The following is a 21,878-nucleotide window of genomic DNA, read 5'->3' on the forward strand; positions in this document are numbered from 1 at the left end:
AAAGTTTCTTTTAAATTAAACCTCAGTGTACTAAGTTGTAGCCTTGCCAAAAGTTGCTTTGGAAGGGGAAAAAAATGTCCCCAAAATTTAGGGGTTCGAGGACCCGGGGAAGGGGGGGTTTAGCCCCAGAAAACACGACACGAGAGAGGAGGATTCAACTCTCATAGAGAGAGGGAGAGACAAGAGAGAGGAAAGAAATTTTCTAACAGTAACAAAGTCATCGCTTTAGATCCTTAAAAACCTACGGGAGCATCGCTAGAGAGCAAAAAATCCGCATCACCTTTCTCCTATACTAAAATTCAATCTAGGAAGCTGAAATTTTCTCAGTTGATACTTTACCTTCATCTTAAATAAAGTTTATAGTTTCTAAGGTTGAGAATTGAATAGAATTCGCGGTAAAAGGCCAGAACAAGGTCGGCAAAAAAGGCTTTATCTTATTTTATTATTTTTTTCAAAGATAGCATGATACAATATTAAGCGCATGTAGATCTCCCTAAAGTAACTAACTCATTGAGATTAAATAAATTAAAAGAAAAGTACGTATAAAAAAACTGAGGGAGAAAAGTATTGGGACCCAAAATCTCAAAGGGTTACGGCGCAAATGGCAAAACAAAAAAAGCAATTTGTCGCAATAAGAAATCCCGATTAAACTGTCACTTTGCGTTAATTATCTTTTTTTTTTCTCTGGAACTCGAAAACGTTTGAATTTTCATTCGGAAATTTCCCTTGGCGATTTGAAATCGTCAATGACGTATTTCGCTTGATAAATTCATTCGAGGAATAAAACTAATGAAGTTTAATTAGTCGCTTAATTTCAAATCACGTGGATGAAACCCAGAAAAACAAAAATAAAAATTTCCCTCGCTTTCAAAATATTTAAACTGGCGCCAGGCAATCTCGATGTTGGTTTAATCAATGATCTTTACTACGTAAATATATTTTTGCACGCGATTCCAATATAAAAAGGCGGGAAGTTGGGTATAGGAGGAAATGAATAATATCTCACGTGCACCTGTTTCCCGCCAAAAATTCCAATAAATTAAAATTATATCTAAATCATTTCGACCCCCCTCTTTGCGTGTGGCGACTAGAAAAAATGGTGGTTCCTAAAATTACAAGAAAGAAATAAAAAAGGAAATTAAATATTTCAACCCCAAAAAGAAGGATTTTTTTTTTACTGAAATTTCTCAAATTAAAGTGTTAGTGACATAATTTTCGTCACCCACAAACTTAAAATACGAAAAAAATCCTTGAAAAATCTAGTTAATTATGATATGTTTACTTTTTTATTTCGTAGCAATTTATAAAATTGCAATCAAAGTAGAGTATTTGGAAAAGGCCTAGTTAAAATTTTGTTTCGTTTGATGACGTAGTAAGGAGAAATTTTCTCTCTAGATGTCGCGTGACGCCTGTTAGTGTCTCCGCGCGCGCCGCGTTAAGCCTAATTTATTCAGATTCGCGCGGCATTAGTATACTCGGGAGTCTCGGGCGCGCGCGCTTGGCGTTTCCGCGAGATGCCGTGAGTGACGTAGCAACGAGAAAACCCGCCAAAAATCTTCTCCGCAAATTTGCTTTTTGCCCCCCAAATTTCAAGTTTTCAAAGTGTTTTTTCTGTGTTTTCCTTCATATTTAAATATTAATCAAGCATATTTTTGGAATCAGAATAGTTTAAACTCTCAAAAAAGTAAGGTTTTCTTTAGATTTGAGATAATTTTTAAATCACGTCGCTATTCCTTTAAAAATAAAAAATACCATCAAAAGTTGCCTTTTAAAGAAAAATAATAAAATAAAAAAAAATAAGGCTCCCTACCCTTAAAGAGTGGATGCATAATTAATTTGAAACGATTCCGGTTCATCGATCTAAACCTTCTTCTAGTAAAGAGTTTTTGGCGTTAAGATTTTGAAAGAAAAAAAATCTTTCTCTCTTTATTTTTAATTTCTTCCTTTTGGATGTGAATTTTCTCTTGAGTCCTAATTTCGCCCGAGGGTAATCGTAATTTTTGAAAGATCGTCGTAGTACTTGGGAACTCACGCGCAGGCGCACTAAACTTCAATTTAAAAAGAAATAAAAAAAGCGCGTGCGAGCCCCCAAAGTAAAAGGCGCGCGCTATCGTAAATTTCACCTTAAAATCGTACCACGCGCTTAATCTAAAAGCCTGTCTAAAATCAATCGTATCGAATCGTAAGTCGTCGTCAACGTTCCCCCCCTTTTAACAATGGTGTAGCTTCAAGATGAAAAACAAAGGGTTAAGAAACTTCTAAAAAGCGAAAGCAGTTTAAATTGGATGGGTGACTCAATTAATCTTTCAGGATCTCGATCGTTTTAAAGGAGAACCCTTTAGCCATTAGTCGATTCTTCTCCCCCCTTCCCTCCCTTTTTCTTTAACATAGCCTATCCCCCCACCACTTTCCCTTTTATTTTAAGCTAAGCCTAACTCGCTTCTAACCCCCTCCCTTTCCCACACTTTCCCCACCCCCATTTCTCTAAGAAAACAATCTAGACTTTTAACTGATGATTTTTTGCGCTGCATCCGTGGTTTTCCAACTTCAACCCTCTAGCTAAAATCATAGCAAAAAATAATTTATAAATCCTTATATATTTTTTTGTCTTATGCTAAAAATAAGGGTGACATTTTGGGAGTTGATTTTAACTCTATTTATAATGGTTCTACCTACTATATTTTTAGAATTTTAATAAAAGGTTTTAATTTTAAAAAATAATAAATAAGTAATTAAAAAAATTCCCCGAATTCATTTGGTTTTATTAGTAAAATAATTATTTTGGTAGTACTAAATGCAGGGTTGCGACGAAATCTTTAGATTCAAATTCCCTGTCTTTTCTACGTTTTCCTTGACCTTTTTACATGATTTTCTCCCTGAGGAGGACCTATGACAACCCATTAAAATCAAATTCCCTGACATTTTTGGTCAATTTTGAATTTCCCAGACTTTTCCCTGCCATTTTGGACCATTTTGAAATTCCCTTACTTTTCCCTGACCTTTTTGGTCCATTTTGAAATTTCCTTACTTTTCCCTGACCTTTTTGGCCCATTTTGAAATTCCCTGACATTTTCTCTGACATTTTTGGCCCTGTTTGAAATTCCCTGACTTTTCCCTGACATTTTTGGCCCTGTTTGAAATTCCCTGACTTTTCCAGGTTTACCCTACCCAATACCAACCCTGTATTGGAAAAAATTACAGAACCAATATAAAATTCCCATACTTTCAAAATAACGAATTTAAACTCCAATTAAACAAAATAAATTTTAAAGTTTTAACCTAAAAAAAAAACGCTTTAGGCTTAAATAAAACTATATTTAAAAACCAGCGGTGGTATTCGAAGGAAGCATTAAGACGTGAAAGGATTTATTCCGCTTCTTTCACTCTAAATCCCCTCTTCGCAAAATCCTTAATCCTTAAAAACTAAACGGGATTATTCCCAAAATAAATTTAAAACTTAAATATAATCAGTCTGAATAAGTGAAATTAAAATTCAAGCTCCCAAAAATATTTTTCCTTCCAACGTTTTCGTCTCGAAACCAATTTTATATCCTCTTTTTATTTAATTTTTTTTTATCCCAAAAACTTTTAAATCCTCGTGAATTTTTAAAACAAAGTCAAATAAGCCCCGGGTGATTTGCAAAACTTAAGTTTCGAAAAAAAAAAGAGAGAATAGAATAGAGAATTATTCTCCCAATAATATTTAAATATAAAATAACAAATTTTATTTATAAAAGTTAGTCCTCGCTAAAATAAATATACAGGGTGTTTCTGATAAGTCTGGCCTAAATTAAAGTGTTAGTGACATAATTTTCGTCACCCACAAACTTAAAATGCTAAAAAAATCCTTGAAAAATCTAGTTTATTATGATACGTTTACTTTTTTATTTGGTTTCGTAGAAATTTGTAAAATTGCAATCAAAGTTACGTGTTTGGAAAAGGCCTAGTTAAAAATTTGTTTCGCTTGATGACGTAGTAAGGAGAAATTTTCACTCTAGATGTCGCTCACGTGACGCCTGTAAGTGTCTCAACACCGCGTTAAGCCTATTTTATTCAGATTCGCGCGGCATTAGTAGACTCGGGAGTCGGGCGCGCGCGTTTGGCTTTTCCGCGAGATGCCGTGAGTGATGTAGCAAGGAGAAAACCCGCCAAAAATCTTCTCCTCAAATTTGCTTTTGCCCCCCAAATTTCAAGTTTTCAAAGTGTTTTTTCTGTGTTTTCCTTCATATTTAAATATTAATCAAGCATATTTTTGGAATCAGAAGAGTTTAAACTCTCAAAAAAGTAAGGTTTTCTTTAGATTTGAGATTATTTTTAAATCACGTCGCTATTCCTTTAAGGGGGATATTCTTTGGGCGATTTTGAGTCGAAAATATATCTCCTAAGGACACTGTTTTCTAGTTATGTTTTGAGTGTTTTAGGGATGGCCCCTTAATTAAATAAGAAATAATTGTCTTAATCAGCTTCTTGATTAAATTTATGGGGTCATCCGTAAAATACTCCAATCCAATCTTAACTCAAAAACAGTGTCCCTTAGGGCAAACAAAATTGAGATAGAAGTTGCTACATTTTCGACTCAAAATCGTGTACCCAAAGAACATCCCCCTTAATTTATCAGAAACACCCTGTATATGCAGTATAATTTACAAAAGGGTGTAATTCAATATTCAATTGCTGGTAATATATTCATGCTCTAATGTTGTCTTTCTCCTTTTCTTGGAGTCTAGGATATAATAATTTTTATTTTTTCTCTCTTAGGGTTAGGCGTAGTATGGATCCCCATCCCCTATCTTAGGATTTTTACAGAAAGAGAGCGAGAGAGAGAGGGAGAGAGAGAAAGATATTCCAAAACTTTTGAATATTCCACTCTTGAACGTGAATTTTTAAAAACGCGGGATCTTTTCTCGTGGCCCTGAGCTAAAGAGTTCCTATAACGTTGGGGGCATTTTTGAGCGGCAAACCTTTCTAGGAAAGAGCTTCTAACAAGGAAGTAGTAGCAAACTAGAAGGAGAGAGAGAAACGCGCGATCGAGAATCAGAAAATTCATTTCATCCCGTGAATGCGTAAACTATTTCATTCCTACGTTACGGTATACGTCCGCCTAGCCTTTTGTCTTTAATGCAATTTACAATTGGTATCGATTATAAAAAGAAAAGAAAGAAGGTGGGAAAGAGCTCGTGCTATACTACTGTACGCTTAGAAGGCGAAAGCGTTTTAAGGAAAAGCGCGCGCTAAGGATGAAGATGAAGCGCGTGGGGGGAAGGTGGGAGGGCGCGTATTTAGATAAGGGATTTGGTATCCGAGTCAGCGTGCACGCGCCACGAATCAAAAATGGCGGGAAAGAAGAAAAAGAGGCGGGAAAAAGTTCCGCGAGCTAAGTGCGCTCGGATCGGTTCGACTCCCGCCAAAAACCGAAAAAAGACCCGTTCGCATTAAGGAAGTTAAGTTTTGAATCTTTAATTCATTTCGTCTCTAGATACTAGCCTAGAAACGTTTGAGATATTGTAGCTGCTTAAATGTAAACGAGCAAACTAATTATAATCCCACGTCATTAACGCGTATTTATATTTAAAAATATATTGGAGATTAACGAGTTAGGAGGAAGTAGCAAGTAGGAACGGAACTTGATCTTTCATTTGTTGTAGCGGAGCTAGCTAGCTATAACTATACCAAAAAGAGGCCCTAAAAATCGGGCAAACTAAGCATTTGATCGAGAAGAGGGAACGAAATAACGGGACTCAAAGGAGGATGGATGGCCAGAGGCGATTTCCCGCGCTTTCTCTTCGCGACTTTGCATGCAAAGGGAAGGGAAGGCAGGCAAAAGGCGAAAGGCCCAGGAAAGGGACTTTGCAATTCCGACATTGATTCGCGATCGTTAAGATTTTCCTATACGGATAAGACCTAAAATAGCTCCGGCAAAGAAGCGAGTTAAGTCCGAGCAAATAAGCCTTTAGTCCAGCAGGCTTTGAGTCTTATAGCGCGCGAGAAATCTCCCGCCAAAAACCTTGCAAATCTCGTGGGAGAAATCTTCCCGCCCTTTTACTGCTCGTGGCTTCCAGCCTTTTACTTTAAAGAGCGCGAGCGCGAGCGAGAGAGGATAAACAAAACTTTCGAGTCACGCGCCTTTAATGCCTTCAAAACTAAAAGGATAGGAGTGTTCCCAAGCACCTCATTCCCGCCAATTTCCTTCATCCCGGTTATCTCCGTATTACGCGGTAAAAATCGAACAACATTGTCAAAAAAGAAAGACCCCTAAGGCGATATGTACTATTTGAACTCCAAAGTTCTTCCTTGGGTTCTACCTTTACCTAAGGTTCAGTTTTCGACATGTTAGACAATCGTCTAGCTTTAGTTATTTTAAAAGATTTTATAAAACTTTCGGGAGGTAACATGTACCTACCCAAAAGTGAAATTCAGACCCCCAGGCAAATTTCTCTCTATAGTCTATCTATACACGGTTATACTCTCAAAATGACCGAAAAATCTCTAATATTTTAATGGTAAATCGATGATTTCTGAGGTTGAAAATAAATAAAATCCAACACTAAATTTTAATGAACAAATCTAGAAAGTAAATCAATCAAAAATGTCTTTACATAAACATAAAAATAAAATAAAAATGACCAAAAATTTAATTAAAGCTTTCTAATTAACGTTATACACTATTTTTATTATTTTTTATACTGGATAGAAACTTTCCCCGTCTTTGACTAATTAAGAAAGCCCAAATTATGTTTAATTAAGAATAGCGTAGAATTTTTTTCACCCTCCCTCTCAATTTGAATATGACAGGCTCTTCTTAACGGTTTCAAGTTACACTTATAATATTAGGGTTAATTTAGGCTTAGCGAGAGAGAAAAGTCTTTAAATATGCACTTAGTGGAACGAAAAAATCTTTTTAGTGCACATTCATGGAAAAACGGTGGTGGATTTTACTCTTTTTTTTTATTTTTTCGTACAAGAAGTTATCTTGGGCTTGGGACAAAGTCAGCGAAAATAAAGCGCTAAAACTTTTGCCTGATAAAAGACTCTAGATTTATGGACTAGCTGATCTGGCAACACTACTCGATATCATACGCTATATATTCCGGCTCTCTGTCTCAACCTCACCAACATTTTTTACGCTAGATCCCGAATAAACCACACAGACCATGAAGTTTTCCCTAAGCCTAGCCTACTCCCCCTCTCCTTCAAAGTCAATTCGTATCATTGACAGACTTGGAAGGTCCATTTTTCTTACGAAATTTAAGAGGTTAAATTCAAGTCGAAAAATTCTTTGAAATCAAAGGAAGTAGGTTCTTAGATAATTTTACTTATTCCTTAACTCAAAATGACGTCATTACGATGGAAGGAACTAATTTAAAGTAATTAAACTCCCTAAAAACTAATCCTTTCTAATTAAACATTATTAAAATTCGCAATTACGGACATACATAGATGAAATTCAAGCATAAGCTACCCAAAAAGCTATCACAAACCCTCCCGCCAATTTAATTAGCGCGCTTAGAACCGGTGGCGCCATCTACCTTAGAAACTAAGAACCTAGGAGTATACATACACAATTGGAGTGGAAAAATAGAGCCCTTAGAACCGGTGGCGCCATCTACCTTAAAAATAAGAACCTAGGAGTAAACACACAATTGGATTATTGGAGTGGCAAAATAGAGCTCTTAGAACCGGTGGCGCCATCTACCTTAAAAACTAACTAAGAACCTAGGAGTATACATACGCAATTGGAGTGGAAAAATAACTACAAATCACGTACACGCGTCCCTAACCGGTTTAGTGCCAATTAAATCATCCCTAATTAAAGCTAAATGAGTTTAAACAAAGTAATTAAGTACTTTGCGTTCGGGAGTAATATGTTAACAGCCCGAATGCACGTTAACAACCCAAAATCGACATATATTGGCATTGGTAAATTAGATGTTAGTAGTACTTATTAGTTACCCTAATTAATAACAACTTAATTAACGCATTTAGTTTCTTTTCTAACAGGGTCACAGATTTACTTTTTCATCGGATTCTGATCTTTGGTGCGGTTCTACAGCTACATTAGTCGAAGATGAATCTAGCTACGTATGGGGTGTAGTTTATGACTTACCAGTGGAATACATAGACATTTTAGACAAGTAGGCCTATTTCTTAATTACTACTAATTAATCGGGCCTATTTCCTAAAGTTTCTATTTATTTATAGGCAAGAAGTTGGCTACGATTATAAAATGGTGGATGTTAATGTAGATGGAACGCTAATTAATTGCAAAACTTATGTTTTAAAGACCAATTTCACGGGAGATAGTTTTCCGTCTAAAGCCTATAAAACCGTGATTTTAAAAGGAGCCGAAGAGAAGAAATTACCAACGGACTATCAAGAATTTCTAAAGAATATTCCTGATAATGGCAAAGAGGGACCAATGGATTTTGTAACAAAAATGTTACAGAATAAATAATAATACACGTTAAAATTATAAAATTAAACCAATCCACCTTATTCCCTTTCGCTGGAAGTTAGGCTTAGCTCGGGATTCATGGCGGTGAGTAACGGGAATAAATTGGTCTGTCGTCCGCTACAGTACATATTTTTGGCTTATGTAGCAGACGACAGACGAATTTCTTCCCGTTATTCACCCCCATCCCCATGAATCCCAAGCTAAGCCTAACTTCGAGCTAAGCCTAACTTCGAGCTAAGCCTAACTTCGAGCTAAGCCTAACTTCCGGCGAAAGGGAATAAGAATAAGGCGGATTATGTTCCTAATTTAGTAATTTCTAATTATGAATAATTTAAATAAATTGTTACCTGATTATTAAAGAAAATTATAAATTAATGTACTAATTTACAAAATTAAATATTTTCGCACCTCGTTACGTTAAATTTAATTACTATTAAATTAAATTAAGTTCTACAGTTACATAAAAAAGGGGGGAGGGGAAATCAGGCTGTTTTATTTTTGCTTTTTAATTTTTCTAAGGTTAAATTTAAGGATATATTCTATTCCAGGGTAAAGTTCGTGCGTCACGTGACGCACTTCTTTACCCTCAAAGTATTTCTTTAATTCCTTATTATTATAAACTAAGTCTAAGGCTTCTGATTGGGTCAAAAGGTCTAATTTAAATCTGGGAATTTTAATTTTGCCCTTATCATCATTATTAATCTAATTTAATTTAAATAAAATTAAGGAAAAGGAAGTTGAAATAAAGACAAAGGGATAAGAAATTAGTGAAGTTATAGATGAAAGATAAGATAAAATAATATAAAATATTATATTTCTTACCTTTATCTTCAAGTCTAGATTGTAATTCGAGTCAACTTCAGGCCAGTTTTGTTCTGTTACTTTTTTGGTCTAAAAAAATTGATATTTTCAAATTTAATTAATTAATTAATTAATTAACTAATAATTAATTAACTAATAATTAATTGAAGTAAAAATAAAAACAACTTACAATATCATAGGATGAATTTGATTGGGCGACGCTACGAAATCCTTCCCATAATTCAGAGGAATAATGAGGCATAATTGGAGTTAGAGAAATTATAATGGCTGCTAAGGTTTTTTCAAATTCAGCGTTTCCGGACCATAATGCTTTAGGAACACTCTATAAATAATTAAAAAAATTAGTTTTAAGTTGATTCAGTACCTTTAAATTAATTTCTTACTCGAATACTTGAACTTAGAGCTTGAATTTTGGAAATAGCAATACTGATTTGATTTCGGAAAACAAACTGACTAGTTGCCTGTAAAAGAAGTTTCAGTATTATTAATTACGCTTAAAAATTAATCATTAATTAATATAATTACTCCTTTTATATAATAGTTTCTAGCGTCAAAGAGAAATTCTTCTTGCTTTTTAATTTCTTCCTTTGAAATTTCAGTATCTTTTTGTTTATGTTGACAACAATCTCTGAACTCCGTTACGGTTAACCATAATTTATTCATCCATTTTGTAAGATCGTCAAATCCTACAGGGAATATTAATTTTAATTTAATTTAATTTAATTAAACTAATTATCATATGATATTTGTACTTTCTGAATTCCATTTTCTGGGAGTGTTGGGACCAACATCGGCCAAAATAAATAATCTTAAAGCGTCAACACCGTGTTCCTCAATAACATCCTAAAAAATAAAAACAAGAACAAAAATCATTTTGCATTACTCCGTGTGGTTTCCAATGTGCTAAGGTTGTACAGCGCTCAACAACGATTTAAGGCTATACAGTGTCTCCCATACACTCTAAAGTTACGAAGTGTGTTACATAAACTTGAAAAATACTTGCTAAATTCAATAGAGTAGTGTCGGTAGAGAGGGGAGTAGACTGTTTATCTATCCCTCTAAGCGCGCGTTTGTAAGAGGGGATACTGTACGCGCCTGGTAGGGGGGATGACACTGAGCTAAGAGATAGAATAGAGTAATGTCAGTTCTACGTATGCAAACGTCATACTCTTCTATCTCTTAGCTAAGTGTCATCCCCCCTACCAGGCGCGTACAGTATCCCCTCTTACAAAAGCACGCCTAGAGGGAGGGATACACAGTCTACTCCCCCCTCTACCGACACTACTCTATGGTATGACGTTTGCATAGTAGAACTGACATTACTCTATACTCGAGGGATACACTAACCACGACACGCGTGCACTAACTTTTCGCGTGCATCACACTAACTAACTAACTAACTAACTTACTGGGTATCAGCGCATAACTCCGTTGGTTTTTACATAACCACACGGAGTAAAAAATTAAACTTAATTTTTTTTTAAATAATTAATATTTTATGAACAAACGCATGCAATTAACAGGGTTGTAGGAGTACATTTCAATGTAAATTTCTGTCCCGTTCAAGCCAGCCAGCCCCCAAAGTCAATTACATACCTGTGGATCGACTCCATTATGTTTTGATTTGCTCATTTTATCCCATTCAACAAGCACAGTTTCTCCCGTAGCTTTTTCAATTGGTTCCGACGCGGAGTTTTTATCAATTTCTTCCGGTTTTAAATATTTCCCAGTTGATTTCGATTTGTACGTTTGACCTAAAACCATTCCTTGAACCAATAAGGCGGAAAAAGGTTCGGGATTTTTGATAATTCCAAGAGAATGACAAAATTGGCTGACGAATCTCGCGTAATAAAGATGCATAATTGCTAGAAAATTAATTGGAAGGAAAAAATTAAACTTGAAGTCGAGATTAATTAATAATAATTAAGTTAATTACCGTGTTCTTTTCCTCCAATATAAATATCAACAGGCATCAAATGTTTTTTATCAGCACTTATAATTTCTTTTTCATTCTTTACATCCAAGTAACGTAAATAATACCACGAACTATCAACAAAAGTGTCCATTGTGTCCGTTTCCCTTTTGGCATCTTTGTTACATCTTTAAAGTAAAGAATTAATTATAATTAAATACTAAAGAATTAATTATAATTAAATACTAAAGAATTAATTATAATTAAATACTAAAGAATTAATTATAATTAAATACTAAAGAATTAATTATAATTAAATACTAAAGAATTAAATACTAAAGAATTAATTATAATTAAATACTAAAGAATTAATTATAATTAAATACTAAAGAATTAATTATAATTAAATACTAAAGAATTAATTATAATTAAATACTAAAGAATTAATTATAATTAAATACTAAAGAATTAATTATAATTAAATACTAAAGAATTAATTATAATTAAATACTAAAGAATTAATTATAATTAAATACTAAAGAATTAATCATAATTAAATACTAAAGAATTAATCGTAATTAAATACTAAAGAATTAATTATAATTAAATACTAAAGAATTAATTATAATTAAATACTAAAGAATTAATCGTAATTAAATACTAAAGAATTAATTATAATTAAATATTAAGAATTAATTATAATTAAATATTAAGAATTAATTATAATTAAATATTAAGAATTAATTATAATTAAATATTAAGAATTAATTATAATTAAATATTAAGAATTAATTATAATTAAATATTAAGAATTAATTTAATTTACTTTGGACATTTTACATTCATCCAACTTTTTGCCTTTTCTAAGGGTGAAATTCCCTCTGTTTTTGTTAAGTTATCAAGATGGGGTAAAACTACTGGCAATTCTTCAAAGGGGACGGGAATTTCCCCGCAATTATCGCAATGAATGATGGGAATTGGGGTCCCCCAGTAACGTTGACGCGATATTAACCAATCACGAAGTTTTTGACTGGCAGGATAAATGACAACACCTTCTGACTTTAATTTTTCAAATACATCTTGAGTCTCTGTTAATTTTGTATATAAATAAAATAAAATATAATTTAACATTTATTACTTAAAATTAATCGTAATTAAGTTGAATTATACCGGAGGATGTTAAGGTTGGAGGAACCTTCTCATTTTCAAGAGGAGGGTCAAAATTTAGACCCAAGTTTTTGGCCAAGTCATGATCTTCTTGGTTTAAAGTCGGGAAAAGTAATTTACAATTTGTAGATTCGGGATATTCGCAATTTTCACAAATTAAAATTGGTATCTCTTCCTTATTTAAAGGATTTATGGCCTTAAGGGTTAACTTTCCATTGCTAGCTTGGTAGGTTTCACAATTTAAATAATGTTCCGGAGATATTGTAACAAATTTGGCTTCATTGAGATGACCAAGTTTATCAGTCCATATTGTAAGTTTTGGGGCAATATCTCGACCTTCTTTCTTTAATTTAAAGTCTACGGCGTATCCGGAACATTCCCCTATCCAATGACGTTGTAATTTAACAATATCTCTCCATTGTTTCATCTCAGGTAGAGATAAACGGTCATAAAGTTCCTTAGAATGTACCGTAGTCCTTATGAACCATTGTCGAAGTTTTTTCTTTTCAACTTTAGCTCCGGATCTCCAAGAACAACCATTTTCATCAACTTGTTCATCAGCTAAGACTGTATTATCAACTGGATCCCAATTAACCATGGCTTCTCTACGATAAGCTAACCCTCTTTCATAGAGTTTCAGAAACAAATACTGAGTCCACTTGTAATATTTCGGATCGCAGGTTGCTAATTCCCGTTCTTCCCAATCGAAACTAATCCCTAAATCTAATAATTGCTTCTTCATGGTTTTTATGTTGCTCTGGGTCCAGAGGTGGGGTTCCTCATTACGTTCAATAGCAGCATTTTCAGCTGGTAAACCAAACGCGTCCCAACCCATGGGATGTATGACTGACTTGCCCCTAAGCCTATGAAACCACGCTACTGCGTCACTTATGGCGTAAACTCGGACATGGCCCATGTGTAATTTGCCTGATGGATAAGGAAACATTGATAAGACATAGTATTTCTCTGATGTTGTGGGTTTTGGTGGAAATTTCCTGTTATAATCCATCCAATTGACTTCCAGTTCTTTTCGCGAATTTGCTGGACATTCTCTTGGCTAATTTAAACGCAAAATTAAATAAATCTTCGTTAAAAATCGTATAAACACGTGAATATATTCATTTTGAATTGCGCGGTAATTCTAAGCCTTGGCCATAACAAAACCGGCCCGACTCGAAGTTCTCGAACCCAACCATTAATCAATTATGCAAAACTAACTTACCCATATTCCATTTTGACTGTACAAACATCTAATTAAACTTGTATTTTTAAATTTGGCGACTTTATTCAAAATAAAATATAACTTCATTAGGCCTAGTATTCTTGGAAATTCCCGAAACTTTAAAATTTAAAACCCAAAACTCGAGTCGTCTGCTGGATTTTCCCTTGCCGTTTTTTCATTGGCTGATTGCAAGCCATCTGCCACTATGGAGCAATATTATAGCGTTTTCCTTTGGGTCCTCGCGGAGCGCTCCCAAGGAGCAATAAAAATGGTAGTAGTAGTTTTCAGCTTCGTTAAAGACTGTTTTGTGAAGAATAGGGTCTCCTAGTTTTATTCCTCCATGGGAGCGCTCCGCTGGCAGTCGTCTATGTATGACGTGTTTGTTACGTAAATATAGTTGATTGCGCAAGAATTGTGTGTGTTAAATTTTTTTCCCCTTTTATCCTTGCTTCGCTCTTTATTAACACGTTCGTTAATGGTTGAGAACGTAAAATTTATGTAACTAAGCTCGAATTTTGCGTCATTTATGAAGAGGATATACGAGACGAAAACGTAAGCCTGAAATATATTGTAGTAATATAGTTAGACGTAATTTATCCTCAAAATAGCACGAAAGTCAATTCATAGGGGAAGTTAATAATTTTTGTAAAGTTTTCCTTAAGCGATGTACCATACTATTAAATTCCTCAAGGTCTAATTCATAGCCATTTAATAATCTAAATAAAAGGTCGTCTTTTCTATCTAGAGACTTTCTTTGTGAGCTTTAACTCGAGTATTATTACGGCGAGCGGTAGTACAATTATCGTTAGGAGGGGATCACGGGCGTTGGGTCCCCGCAAGGTCTCTTTTCTACGACATACTGGTGGAAATAGAAGCCATTCAGCTCTCTCTACAGCAATCCCAAGACGTCGACGCCATTCTTCTGATCTTTTAAGAGCCATGTCTGCCACGGATAATACCGCAGTTTGTCAAAATCAAAATTCCTATAGAAGGTATGTATACCCCTGAATGTACCCTTTTAGACGTTCGTAGTTTATGCATGAGAAATGCCTTGCACGTTAAAATTTCTCTTAGGATTATTGGGTTTAGTATGTTGATGTCGGGGGCCATCCAGTTTTTTTTCAACCTTCTCATTTGGCTGGCTGGTTGTCTTCCTAGTTGGATTATGTCTTGGTTCCGATGGATCCCTACATCAGCTACCGATTTGCAGTTAGCCGAAGAGAAGGTTCTATCTTGTAAGTTACAAAAAACGCCATTAAATTTACAATTTCGAATTATTCTTGAATATTTTTTTGGATTTTTTCAATGATTTTTTTAGTTTTAAAGATCCCACACAAAAGTTTTAGCGTTAACGTTGGCAAGGGAGCCAATTGGACGGAAGATAATTACATGCAAACATTAACTATGAATACGGAAGAAAATGAGGAAGGACGTCTACCATTAGTTTTAATCCACGGTTTCTGTTCGGGAATTGGATTATGGGCTTTAAACCTCGATGCCTTCGCTGCCAATCGCGCTGTTTATGCTTTTGATTTATTAGGATTTGGTCGTAGTTCCAGACCAACTTTTAGCACGGTAGCTTTAGAAGCCGAGTATCAATTTGTTCAGAGTAAATATATGATACTTTAAATAATTTAAGGTGGAATTCATAAACGTCGGACGCAACGCAATTTAGTACAGGCAAAGGCAGGGCGTCGTGCGCAAACTTCCGCCTTTTGCGTCCGACGTTTATGAATTCCACCTTTAATCTAATAATTGTAACATTTTACGACACTTTTCTTTAAAGGTATCGAAGATTGGAGGGAAAAAATGGGGTTACAACGTTTTGTTCTGTTAGGACATAGTATGGGTGGTTTTTTGGCAGCTTCTTACGCGTTGCAACACCCTCATAGGGTAGCGCATTTAATCCTAGCCGATCCTTGGGGTTTCCCCGAGAAACCATTATCATTAGCACATTCGTATGATATGCCAACTTGGGTCAAAGTTGTTTCCGCCATACTACAACCTTTTAATCCATTGGCTGGACTTCGAGCCGCTGGACCATGGGGTACAAAGAGTTTCAGAAGTGAGATGAGACCAGCCAGAAGTACTGAGCTAACCAAATTCTTCACTTGGCGAAAGTGAATATTCTTGACAACACAAGAACGGTTGGCCCTCTGGTGGCGGTTTCAGAATTTCCCCTCGAAAACGTGAGACGCTCGTGGCGGTAGACGGCCGAACTAGATTCAAGCACCCGCGTCCGTGTTCCGCGGCTTTTGGTTGAGGGGAACGGGGGTAGGAAATGTTTTTGGAACTCGTCCAATTTTTTTCTCTCTAGTTTAGGCGCGATGGAAGCGGTGGCATAAAATCCTGAAATTTGTTCACTAGTGCCAGGATCTACTATCAATGCTAGAGCCCTTCACTTCTAGTCTCATCTCACTTCTGAGAGTTTACATAACATCTGTCACGTTGTTACTCTCTTATCAGTTGCAACGCTGACACAAAACTAAAAGTGTTGCCATTGACATAAACGTGATTCATTTATATACATATCTATTTCTGATCAAGGACCCAGATTAATTGATCGTATCCGACCCGACCTCAGGAGAAAATTCGAGCCTATGATTGAAGATAACGTCGCAATCCCTAATTATATTTATCATTGCAATGCTCAAAACCCAAGGTTAACCCGAGATAACAGGGAAAAAATAGTTCCAAACTAAAATTATCTTATCTTACAGCGGTGAACAAGCGTTTAAAGCCATGACAGCCCAATTTGGTTGGGCTAAGCACCCCATGATTAATAGAATCCCCGAATTAAGAGAGGACGTACCTATGACCTTTATTTATGGTTCCAGATCATGGATTGATCGTCAACCTGGAATAAATATAAAATACATGAGACCTAATTCTTACGTAGACGTTCAAGTTATTCAAGGGGCTGGACATCACGTTTACGCTGATAGAGGGGATCATTTCAATAATTTAGTCGTGGGAGTTTGCAATCGCGCCGATATCGTTGAATTAACTAAAATAGATCGACTCATCTTGGTTCCCGGTTCTAATTCCGCTATTGGTTTAAGTCCCGTTAATAATGTATCGGTGAGTTCTGAAAAGGAACAGTCATCAACTGATGATCAAGTTGAATCATCAGAATCTAAAGAAGAAACTTTGGATCCCGAACGAATTTAACGAAATTTAACTTTAGTAACTATTTAGGCCAAATAAAATTTTTTGTACATAATGTAGCCCAAAATCAAAAAACAATCATTTATAATTAAACTGTTAAAAAAAAAAAAAAAAAAAAAAAACCCTTCTTTTTGCGAAAGATTCAAAGAGAAAATGTTTTAAAAGTATTTTTTAAATTAAAATCTTTCCTAATATTCAACCCTGTATTGATTAAGTTTGAATTTTAATTAAATTAATTTAATTTAATTTAATAAAATTGTTAAGTTTAAATAAAAAGTATTTAAACCAATTTGTCATTTTGATTATTTTAAATTTTCTGGCGCGGGAATTTCATCTCGACTTTTAAAGGGATGTACAATCCGTTATGTATGGGCGGGGCCTATATCAAACTTATCTTCCATCTACTGAGCACGCGTGAAGTTCGTAGCATTATCAGTGCATTGGGAATGGGCATCTACCGTAGAAACAGACGTTCAAGCAGACGACAGCCTAATCACTACTCCAGGAAATACTACTAAAAAATATAGTTCTTGAGTCTTATAGACACGCCCATACATAACGGATTGTACATCCCTTTAAAATACCATTTTTTAAACACCATGAAGAAAATGTGTTATGTTGGGCGATATGAAGCGTCTTTTCCATAATGGGCATGCGTCAGTTTTGAAGCCTTATCACTGGCATCCGCGTTTCCGTTGTATCTATCCGCTCAAGTCGTTTCACTCCTACAGTCACGTGACATTGCCCAATCACTACTACGGAAATAGTAACACTGCTACTTCAAAATATAGTTCTTGAAACGTCCTTGACCAGAGAGAATTTAGAAGGGGAGTGGAAAGGGTGGTTTGGAATGTAGCCCAACGTCGTCTGTTAAACGTTATCTAGGCAGATCGACTTCCGGTATGATGCGTTTGTAACAGAGAGATTTTAGAACATGTGACCGGAAACTCGCCTACCCCAAAAAGCTCAACGCGACATCTTGTTTGGGCGTCTTCACGTTTAATAGAGTCAAAGGCAAAGGGGGGGGGGCTTCCACTCCTCTTCTAAATTCTCTCTGCCTTAACGGATTGTACCATCATCAACGCCTACGAAGATGTATATAAATCTCGTAGGCGTTGGTACCATCCACTATTAACCAATGGCGTTGCATACCCTGCAAATAGGTAACTTATGTTTTCTAACGCAATTGTTAAGATTTTTTTTTTTTTTGAATAAACTTATTTTTATTAATTTTTTAACGATGTTGCGTTTCTTTTATCCTTGAAATTTTTTTTTGTCTTATCTTCGAGATAAATCGGGATAAACTTCGTATAGTTTTCTCTATCTCGATTAGAATATAGTATTATTTTTTACATCTTTATGTGCATATTTTTAAACCCTTTTAAATAATATTTCTAAACTCTTGTTTATTTTAATTGTTTTTTTTTTTTTGATTTTTTTAAACCTTTTTTTTATAAAAAGTGCAGGAAAGGCACCTAAAAATGTTAATAACTTTCGATCTTTGTTTCTTTCCAGAGCAGTATACAAATATTTACAGCGAAAAGAGTACCATTACGTATTTCATTATCATCATCATTTTAGGCCTATTTTGTTTGTTTTGTTTTTTGTCTATTTACAAAATATCTACACTCTCCCTTAATTTTTAAAAGCGTGAGTAAATAACGATTTTTTTTGGCTAAAGCTGAAAATTTCTACGCGTTAAACAAATATAACATTTAACAGACGATTCAGAAGTTTAAAATCCACATTTAGAGTCGAACTATTCATACTGGAGCATTCTCGTTAGGCTTAACGTTGCCATGGTAACCCTGTAACCACGCGTGGATTGATTTACAAATGGCGGCGTTGCCATAACAACCATAATATTATAAACTTCCGAATTACACACTCTTTTTCGCTCACATTATAAAATTCTCAACCTTCCTCAAAACCTTTTTAAATACAAATTCCATTAAATTCAATTTCCTTTAGAAAAATATTTATCTAACCCGTCTCACTTTTAATTTATAGTTAATTAATTCGCGATTAGTCAATGAATTGAATGGAAGGCGTACGGTACATATAGCAAGACTCCATTATCCCCCCTCGTCCCTCTAAGCGTATCTCCCTTTCCTGCCTTCAACCTTCATTCACTAACTAAACACGAACGGTAAACGGACCTTCGGCCTAAAATCTTTCTTCTCGATTTTTCGAATTTTTTTTTTAAATATTAAAATCTATTTCCATCTTTCACAGAAAGCTAAATAATCACGTGTAAGGAACTAAAAGTTAATATCGCCTAAATTAATTAATAAATTTTTGGCAAACTAATTAAATTAATTTTTAACGCGTAAAACTGTGCAAAAATTTAAACAAATTATAAAGGCACTTTTAAGTTATACACTTTCCGTTAAACATTTGTGCAAATTAGCGTATTATGCAATTTTTAACTAATATCTACCTTTTTTTTTGCACCTTAATAATTAATTTTTAGGCAATTTTTTTCATTAATTCTTTTAAATATTGATTAATAGGAATTTAATCTAAATATTTAAATCTAATTATTTATATTTTCAAACGTTTAGGGAAGAAAAAATTAATGATGACAGCTAAATAGTAATAAATACTATTATTTCATATTATATTTTTAACTGTACATCTATATTTTAATTTGCGAAAACTTGAGTATTTATTTTTTTATCCTGTAAACTAATTATGTTTTGATTAATATAATAAATTTCTGCGGGGTGGTTTTAATTTTAATTAACGGTAATTAATTTAATTTAATTTAAAACGATTGGGACAGTCACGTAAAAAATAATAAACGAATATAACTAAAAAATAAACAAAATGACTAAATTTTTTTTCTTCTTCTTTGTCTAACGAATTTTAAAGAATTAAAACTATATAGTTCGTTTACTAATTCTGAGCTAATAGATAGAACGGCGGGGATTATGAAACTAATATTCGTAATCCCTGCAACTCCCTGTATTAGTTCAGAATCAACAAACAAACCATATTGATATCTATGGAAAAACTAATTTTTTTTTAAAGTGTGAAATTTTTTAAATAAATTAAAATTAAAGTTAATTAAGCACAATATATATATAATGGTGTTCCGGTCCCCGACTATATTATTATTATTAGTTTTATTCTTATTGCTTAAATTCTAGTTGTTTTTTTCTTAAATGCTAATTTTAAAATTAATTTATCTTAATGTTTTTGTCATGATAATCGCAATATTTCCTGAAACCAAATTTTTCTAAGGATAATTTATGGGCCTAATTAAATTTAAATATTTATAATTTAACAATTAAAAATAAATTTAGATGAAATTTTACGGTAAAAAACTAAAAATTAAAAATCCGGAATAATTCATAAATTTTTACATCTCAAATTTAAATAAAAACGTGATTTAAAGATTTGAGGGGTTGGCTTTGAAAGCTTACGTACCTTTGATGATGTCCCCTTTATGAAAAAAGGGACCTTCCATAAATGACGTGATTTTAGGGGTGTCACTTAAATGTTTACTTCTTAAATACCAAGTACAAATGAATATTAAAATTTTTAAGGATACCTCATTAACGCACAGCCCTCTTTAATGAAAAGGAGGGACCGTGTATAAATGACGTCACTGTTCCCGAATAATTAGAAATCGGGGACCATCCATAAACGAAGCCTTACTACTACAACTACTATTCTACTAATAAATACCACAATTTCGTCTAAAAACTAAAATGACCCGATGGCGTCATTTAAGAACTCAAAGCCTCACCCCCTTTAACGAGGAAACGGAAACAAGATAATAAACTTAATAATAAAAATAAAACAATTAACAGATAATATTTGTTTTTCTCACTTAAATTAGTTCAGCAGCGACAATACGAGCTAAAAATTCGTAAAATGATTCTTTTGAATTTTTAAAAATACATACCCGCGAATTTTTGGGCAATTTCTGATAGTAATGGTAAGTGGCACATGGTGGGAATTTAATAATGGGAGGTCACAACTTAATCAGCCTTTTGTCACCACGTGATTCGCGATCCAAAAAAAGGGGTCTCCCCCGTGGCGCGCGTATCCCACGTGACAAAAGGCGAAACTTTGATTTGATTGATTAAAAAAAAAATAAAAGAAAAATAGAACGAAAAACAAAAATATTTGGTGGAAACTCTATTAAAACTCCTATAATTTGGTGCCTTGGCTCGTGTTGGTACTACTACGTCTTCTCCTATCGTTTAAGTCAATCACAGTATCGTGCTCGCAAGCGCGATTTTCAATACCACCGGCGCTACTACTTAAATTGGCGCTAGCGGCGCTATGTTCGTCATCGGAAGCGATGGTGACAACCGTGGTGTCTGACGGGGGCGAACTACTAGTCTTAGACAACCTACGAGCGACCGCGGCGACTAAGGAGGGGTACAAGCCCCCTTGCGAACCCCCGAACCTATCTTCGTTTCGGGCTTCCACGAGTTTTTGCCTCTTATCGCCGCTGCTGGCGCTATCTTCCTCGTCATCCTCGGTGACGTCATCACCGAAAACGATGCCGTCTTCGTCCTCTCTCTGGACTTCCGGGATCTTTCTGGTGTCGAAGATCTCGAAGACGGCTGGAAGATTGCGTTGGGGACCGCCCAATTTACCCAGGAAGGTGTTTGTGGGTGAAATGTAGGCGAGATAGTCTTTATTTTCGATCCAGGATGGAAATTCGTTTTGTTGGCGAACGGAACGTCCGTCCGTCACGTCCTCGTCACCTCGTTTCCACGGTAACGTTGTCTCCGTCACGGTGCGACAAGCGCGGGGTGACGTAGGTGGAGAACCTGACGCTGAGAGTTGGAAGAAATCAAGACGGCCATTTTTAGGGATGAGCAAATAGTTGGATGGGTTGGAGAATGAATAATATTGGCAACCGAGGCGCCCACCAAGATGAATTCGCGTTTGACCTCCGGTTAGGTCGTACTTTTCAATTAGACTTTTCCGAGCTATGGGTAGCAATCCAATTTTCGTGAATTGACCTCGGGGTATTTTCAATATTTCCCCCCGATTTTTCCACGTTATAGAATGAATTTTCAGGCTGAATTATTCGCGACTTGCCGATGTCGAAGAGAGATTGATAATTTTCTCTCGAGATGCTCCGAATTTCCCGAGAAATGAGGTTAGCG

General features: G+C 34.9%; 4 protein-coding genes across 9 annotated transcripts in view; 2 read left to right on the plus strand and 2 right to left on the minus strand.

Annotated features, from left to right (window-relative positions):
* Positions 1-13,833, minus strand: part of LeuRS-m (Leucyl-tRNA synthetase, mitochondrial) — a 104,637-nt gene extending 90,804 nt beyond the window's left edge. For 4 of the 5 annotated variants that reach the window (XR_016366465.1, XR_016366466.1, XR_016366467.1 and 1 more), the window contains exons 1-10: positions 13,576-13,833; positions 12,357-13,410; positions 12,013-12,274; positions 11,211-11,374; positions 10,871-11,139; positions 10,027-10,117; positions 9,800-9,960; positions 9,658-9,735; positions 9,444-9,596; positions 9,275-9,343 (exon numbers count right to left, since the gene is read on the minus strand). Coding sequence is in view for 2 of the 5 variants with exons in the window: in XM_089837594.1 (XP_089693720.1) it covers positions 9,275-9,343; positions 9,444-9,596; positions 9,658-9,735; positions 9,800-9,960; positions 10,027-10,117; positions 10,871-11,139; positions 11,211-11,374; positions 12,013-12,274; positions 12,357-13,410; positions 13,576-13,662 (2,388 nt within the window). In the remaining 3 variants the exon portion in view is untranslated. Of the gene's footprint in view, positions 1-8,844; positions 9,155-9,274; positions 9,344-9,443; positions 9,597-9,657; positions 9,736-9,799; positions 9,961-10,026; positions 10,118-10,870; positions 11,140-11,210; positions 11,375-12,012; positions 12,275-12,356; positions 13,411-13,575 lie in introns of those variants that run through there. The other variant, XM_089837593.1, reaches the window with a different exon arrangement.
* On the plus strand, positions 7,714-8,874 carry LOC149676569 (gamma-glutamylcyclotransferase-like). The gene is made up of 4 exons (XM_089837631.1): positions 7,714-7,928; positions 7,999-8,132; positions 8,200-8,497; positions 8,659-8,874. The coding sequence occupies exons 1-3, from the start codon at positions 7,818-7,820 to the stop codon at positions 8,450-8,452; spliced, it is 498 nt and encodes a 165-aa protein (XP_089693757.1). The 5' UTR covers positions 7,714-7,817; the 3' UTR covers positions 8,453-8,497; positions 8,659-8,874.
* A 138-nt stretch (positions 13,834-13,971) lies between the features above and the next one.
* Positions 13,972-17,032, plus strand: LOC149676570 ((Lyso)-N-acylphosphatidylethanolamine lipase-like). 2 transcript variants are annotated; one of them, XM_089837613.1, is made up of 7 exons: positions 13,972-14,127; positions 14,321-14,567; positions 14,650-14,810; positions 14,894-15,184; positions 15,362-15,622; positions 16,123-16,237; positions 16,296-17,032. In XM_089837613.1, the coding sequence occupies exons 2-7, from the start codon at positions 14,515-14,517 to the stop codon at positions 16,744-16,746; spliced, it is 1,332 nt and encodes a 443-aa protein (XP_089693739.1). In that variant the 5' UTR covers positions 13,972-14,127; positions 14,321-14,514; the 3' UTR covers positions 16,747-17,032. The 2 variants fall into 2 exon arrangements, with proteins under 2 accessions (XP_089693739.1, XP_089693740.1); XM_089837614.1 differs by having other exon boundaries at positions 13,974-14,127; positions 14,734-14,810.
* Positions 17,033-18,633: 1,601 nt separating this feature from the next.
* Positions 18,634-21,878, minus strand: part of LOC149676571 (sodium/hydrogen exchanger 1-like) — a 43,699-nt gene continuing 40,454 nt past the window's right edge. Inside the window, exon 13 of the mRNA XM_089837591.1 lies at positions 18,634-21,542. Within this exon, the coding sequence (XP_089693717.1) occupies positions 20,905-21,542 (638 nt within the window). The 3' untranslated portion in view covers positions 18,634-20,904. The remainder of the gene's footprint in view (positions 21,543-21,878) is intronic.

The sequence above is a fragment of the Phalangium opilio genome, unplaced genomic scaffold, assembly GCF_054372755.1.
Source record: "Phalangium opilio isolate 3A_F unplaced genomic scaffold, DU_Popi_V2 ptg000045l_1, whole genome shotgun sequence".
Taxonomy (NCBI): domain Eukaryota; kingdom Metazoa; phylum Arthropoda; class Arachnida; order Opiliones; family Phalangiidae; genus Phalangium; species Phalangium opilio.

What these genes read in the sequence shown, in the direction of transcription:
- LOC149676569 (XM_089837631.1), top strand. Translation starts at nt 7,818, where the DNA reads ATGAGTTTAAACAAAGTAATTAAGTACTTTGCGTTCGGGAGTAATATG. An exon ending in TTGGCATTGGTAAATTAGAT is followed by an intron (nt 7,929 to 7,998) that starts GTTAGTAGTACT and finishes CTTTTCTAACAG; the next exon opens with GGTCACAGATTTACTTTTTC. An exon ending in TACATAGACATTTTAGACAA is followed by an intron (nt 8,133 to 8,199) that starts GTAGGCCTATTT and finishes ATTTATTTATAG; the next exon opens with GCAAGAAGTTGGCTACGATT.
- LOC149676570 (XM_089837613.1), top strand. Translation starts at nt 14,515, where the DNA reads ATGTCTGCCACGGATAATACCGCAGTTTGTCAAAATCAAAATTCCTAT. An exon ending in TCGAGCCGCTGGACCATGGG is followed by an intron (nt 15,623 to 16,122) that starts GTACAAAGAGTT and finishes TTTCTGATCAAG; the next exon opens with GACCCAGATTAATTGATCGT. An exon ending in TGCAATGCTCAAAACCCAAG is followed by an intron (nt 16,238 to 16,295) that starts GTTAACCCGAGA and finishes CTTATCTTACAG; the next exon opens with CGGTGAACAAGCGTTTAAAG.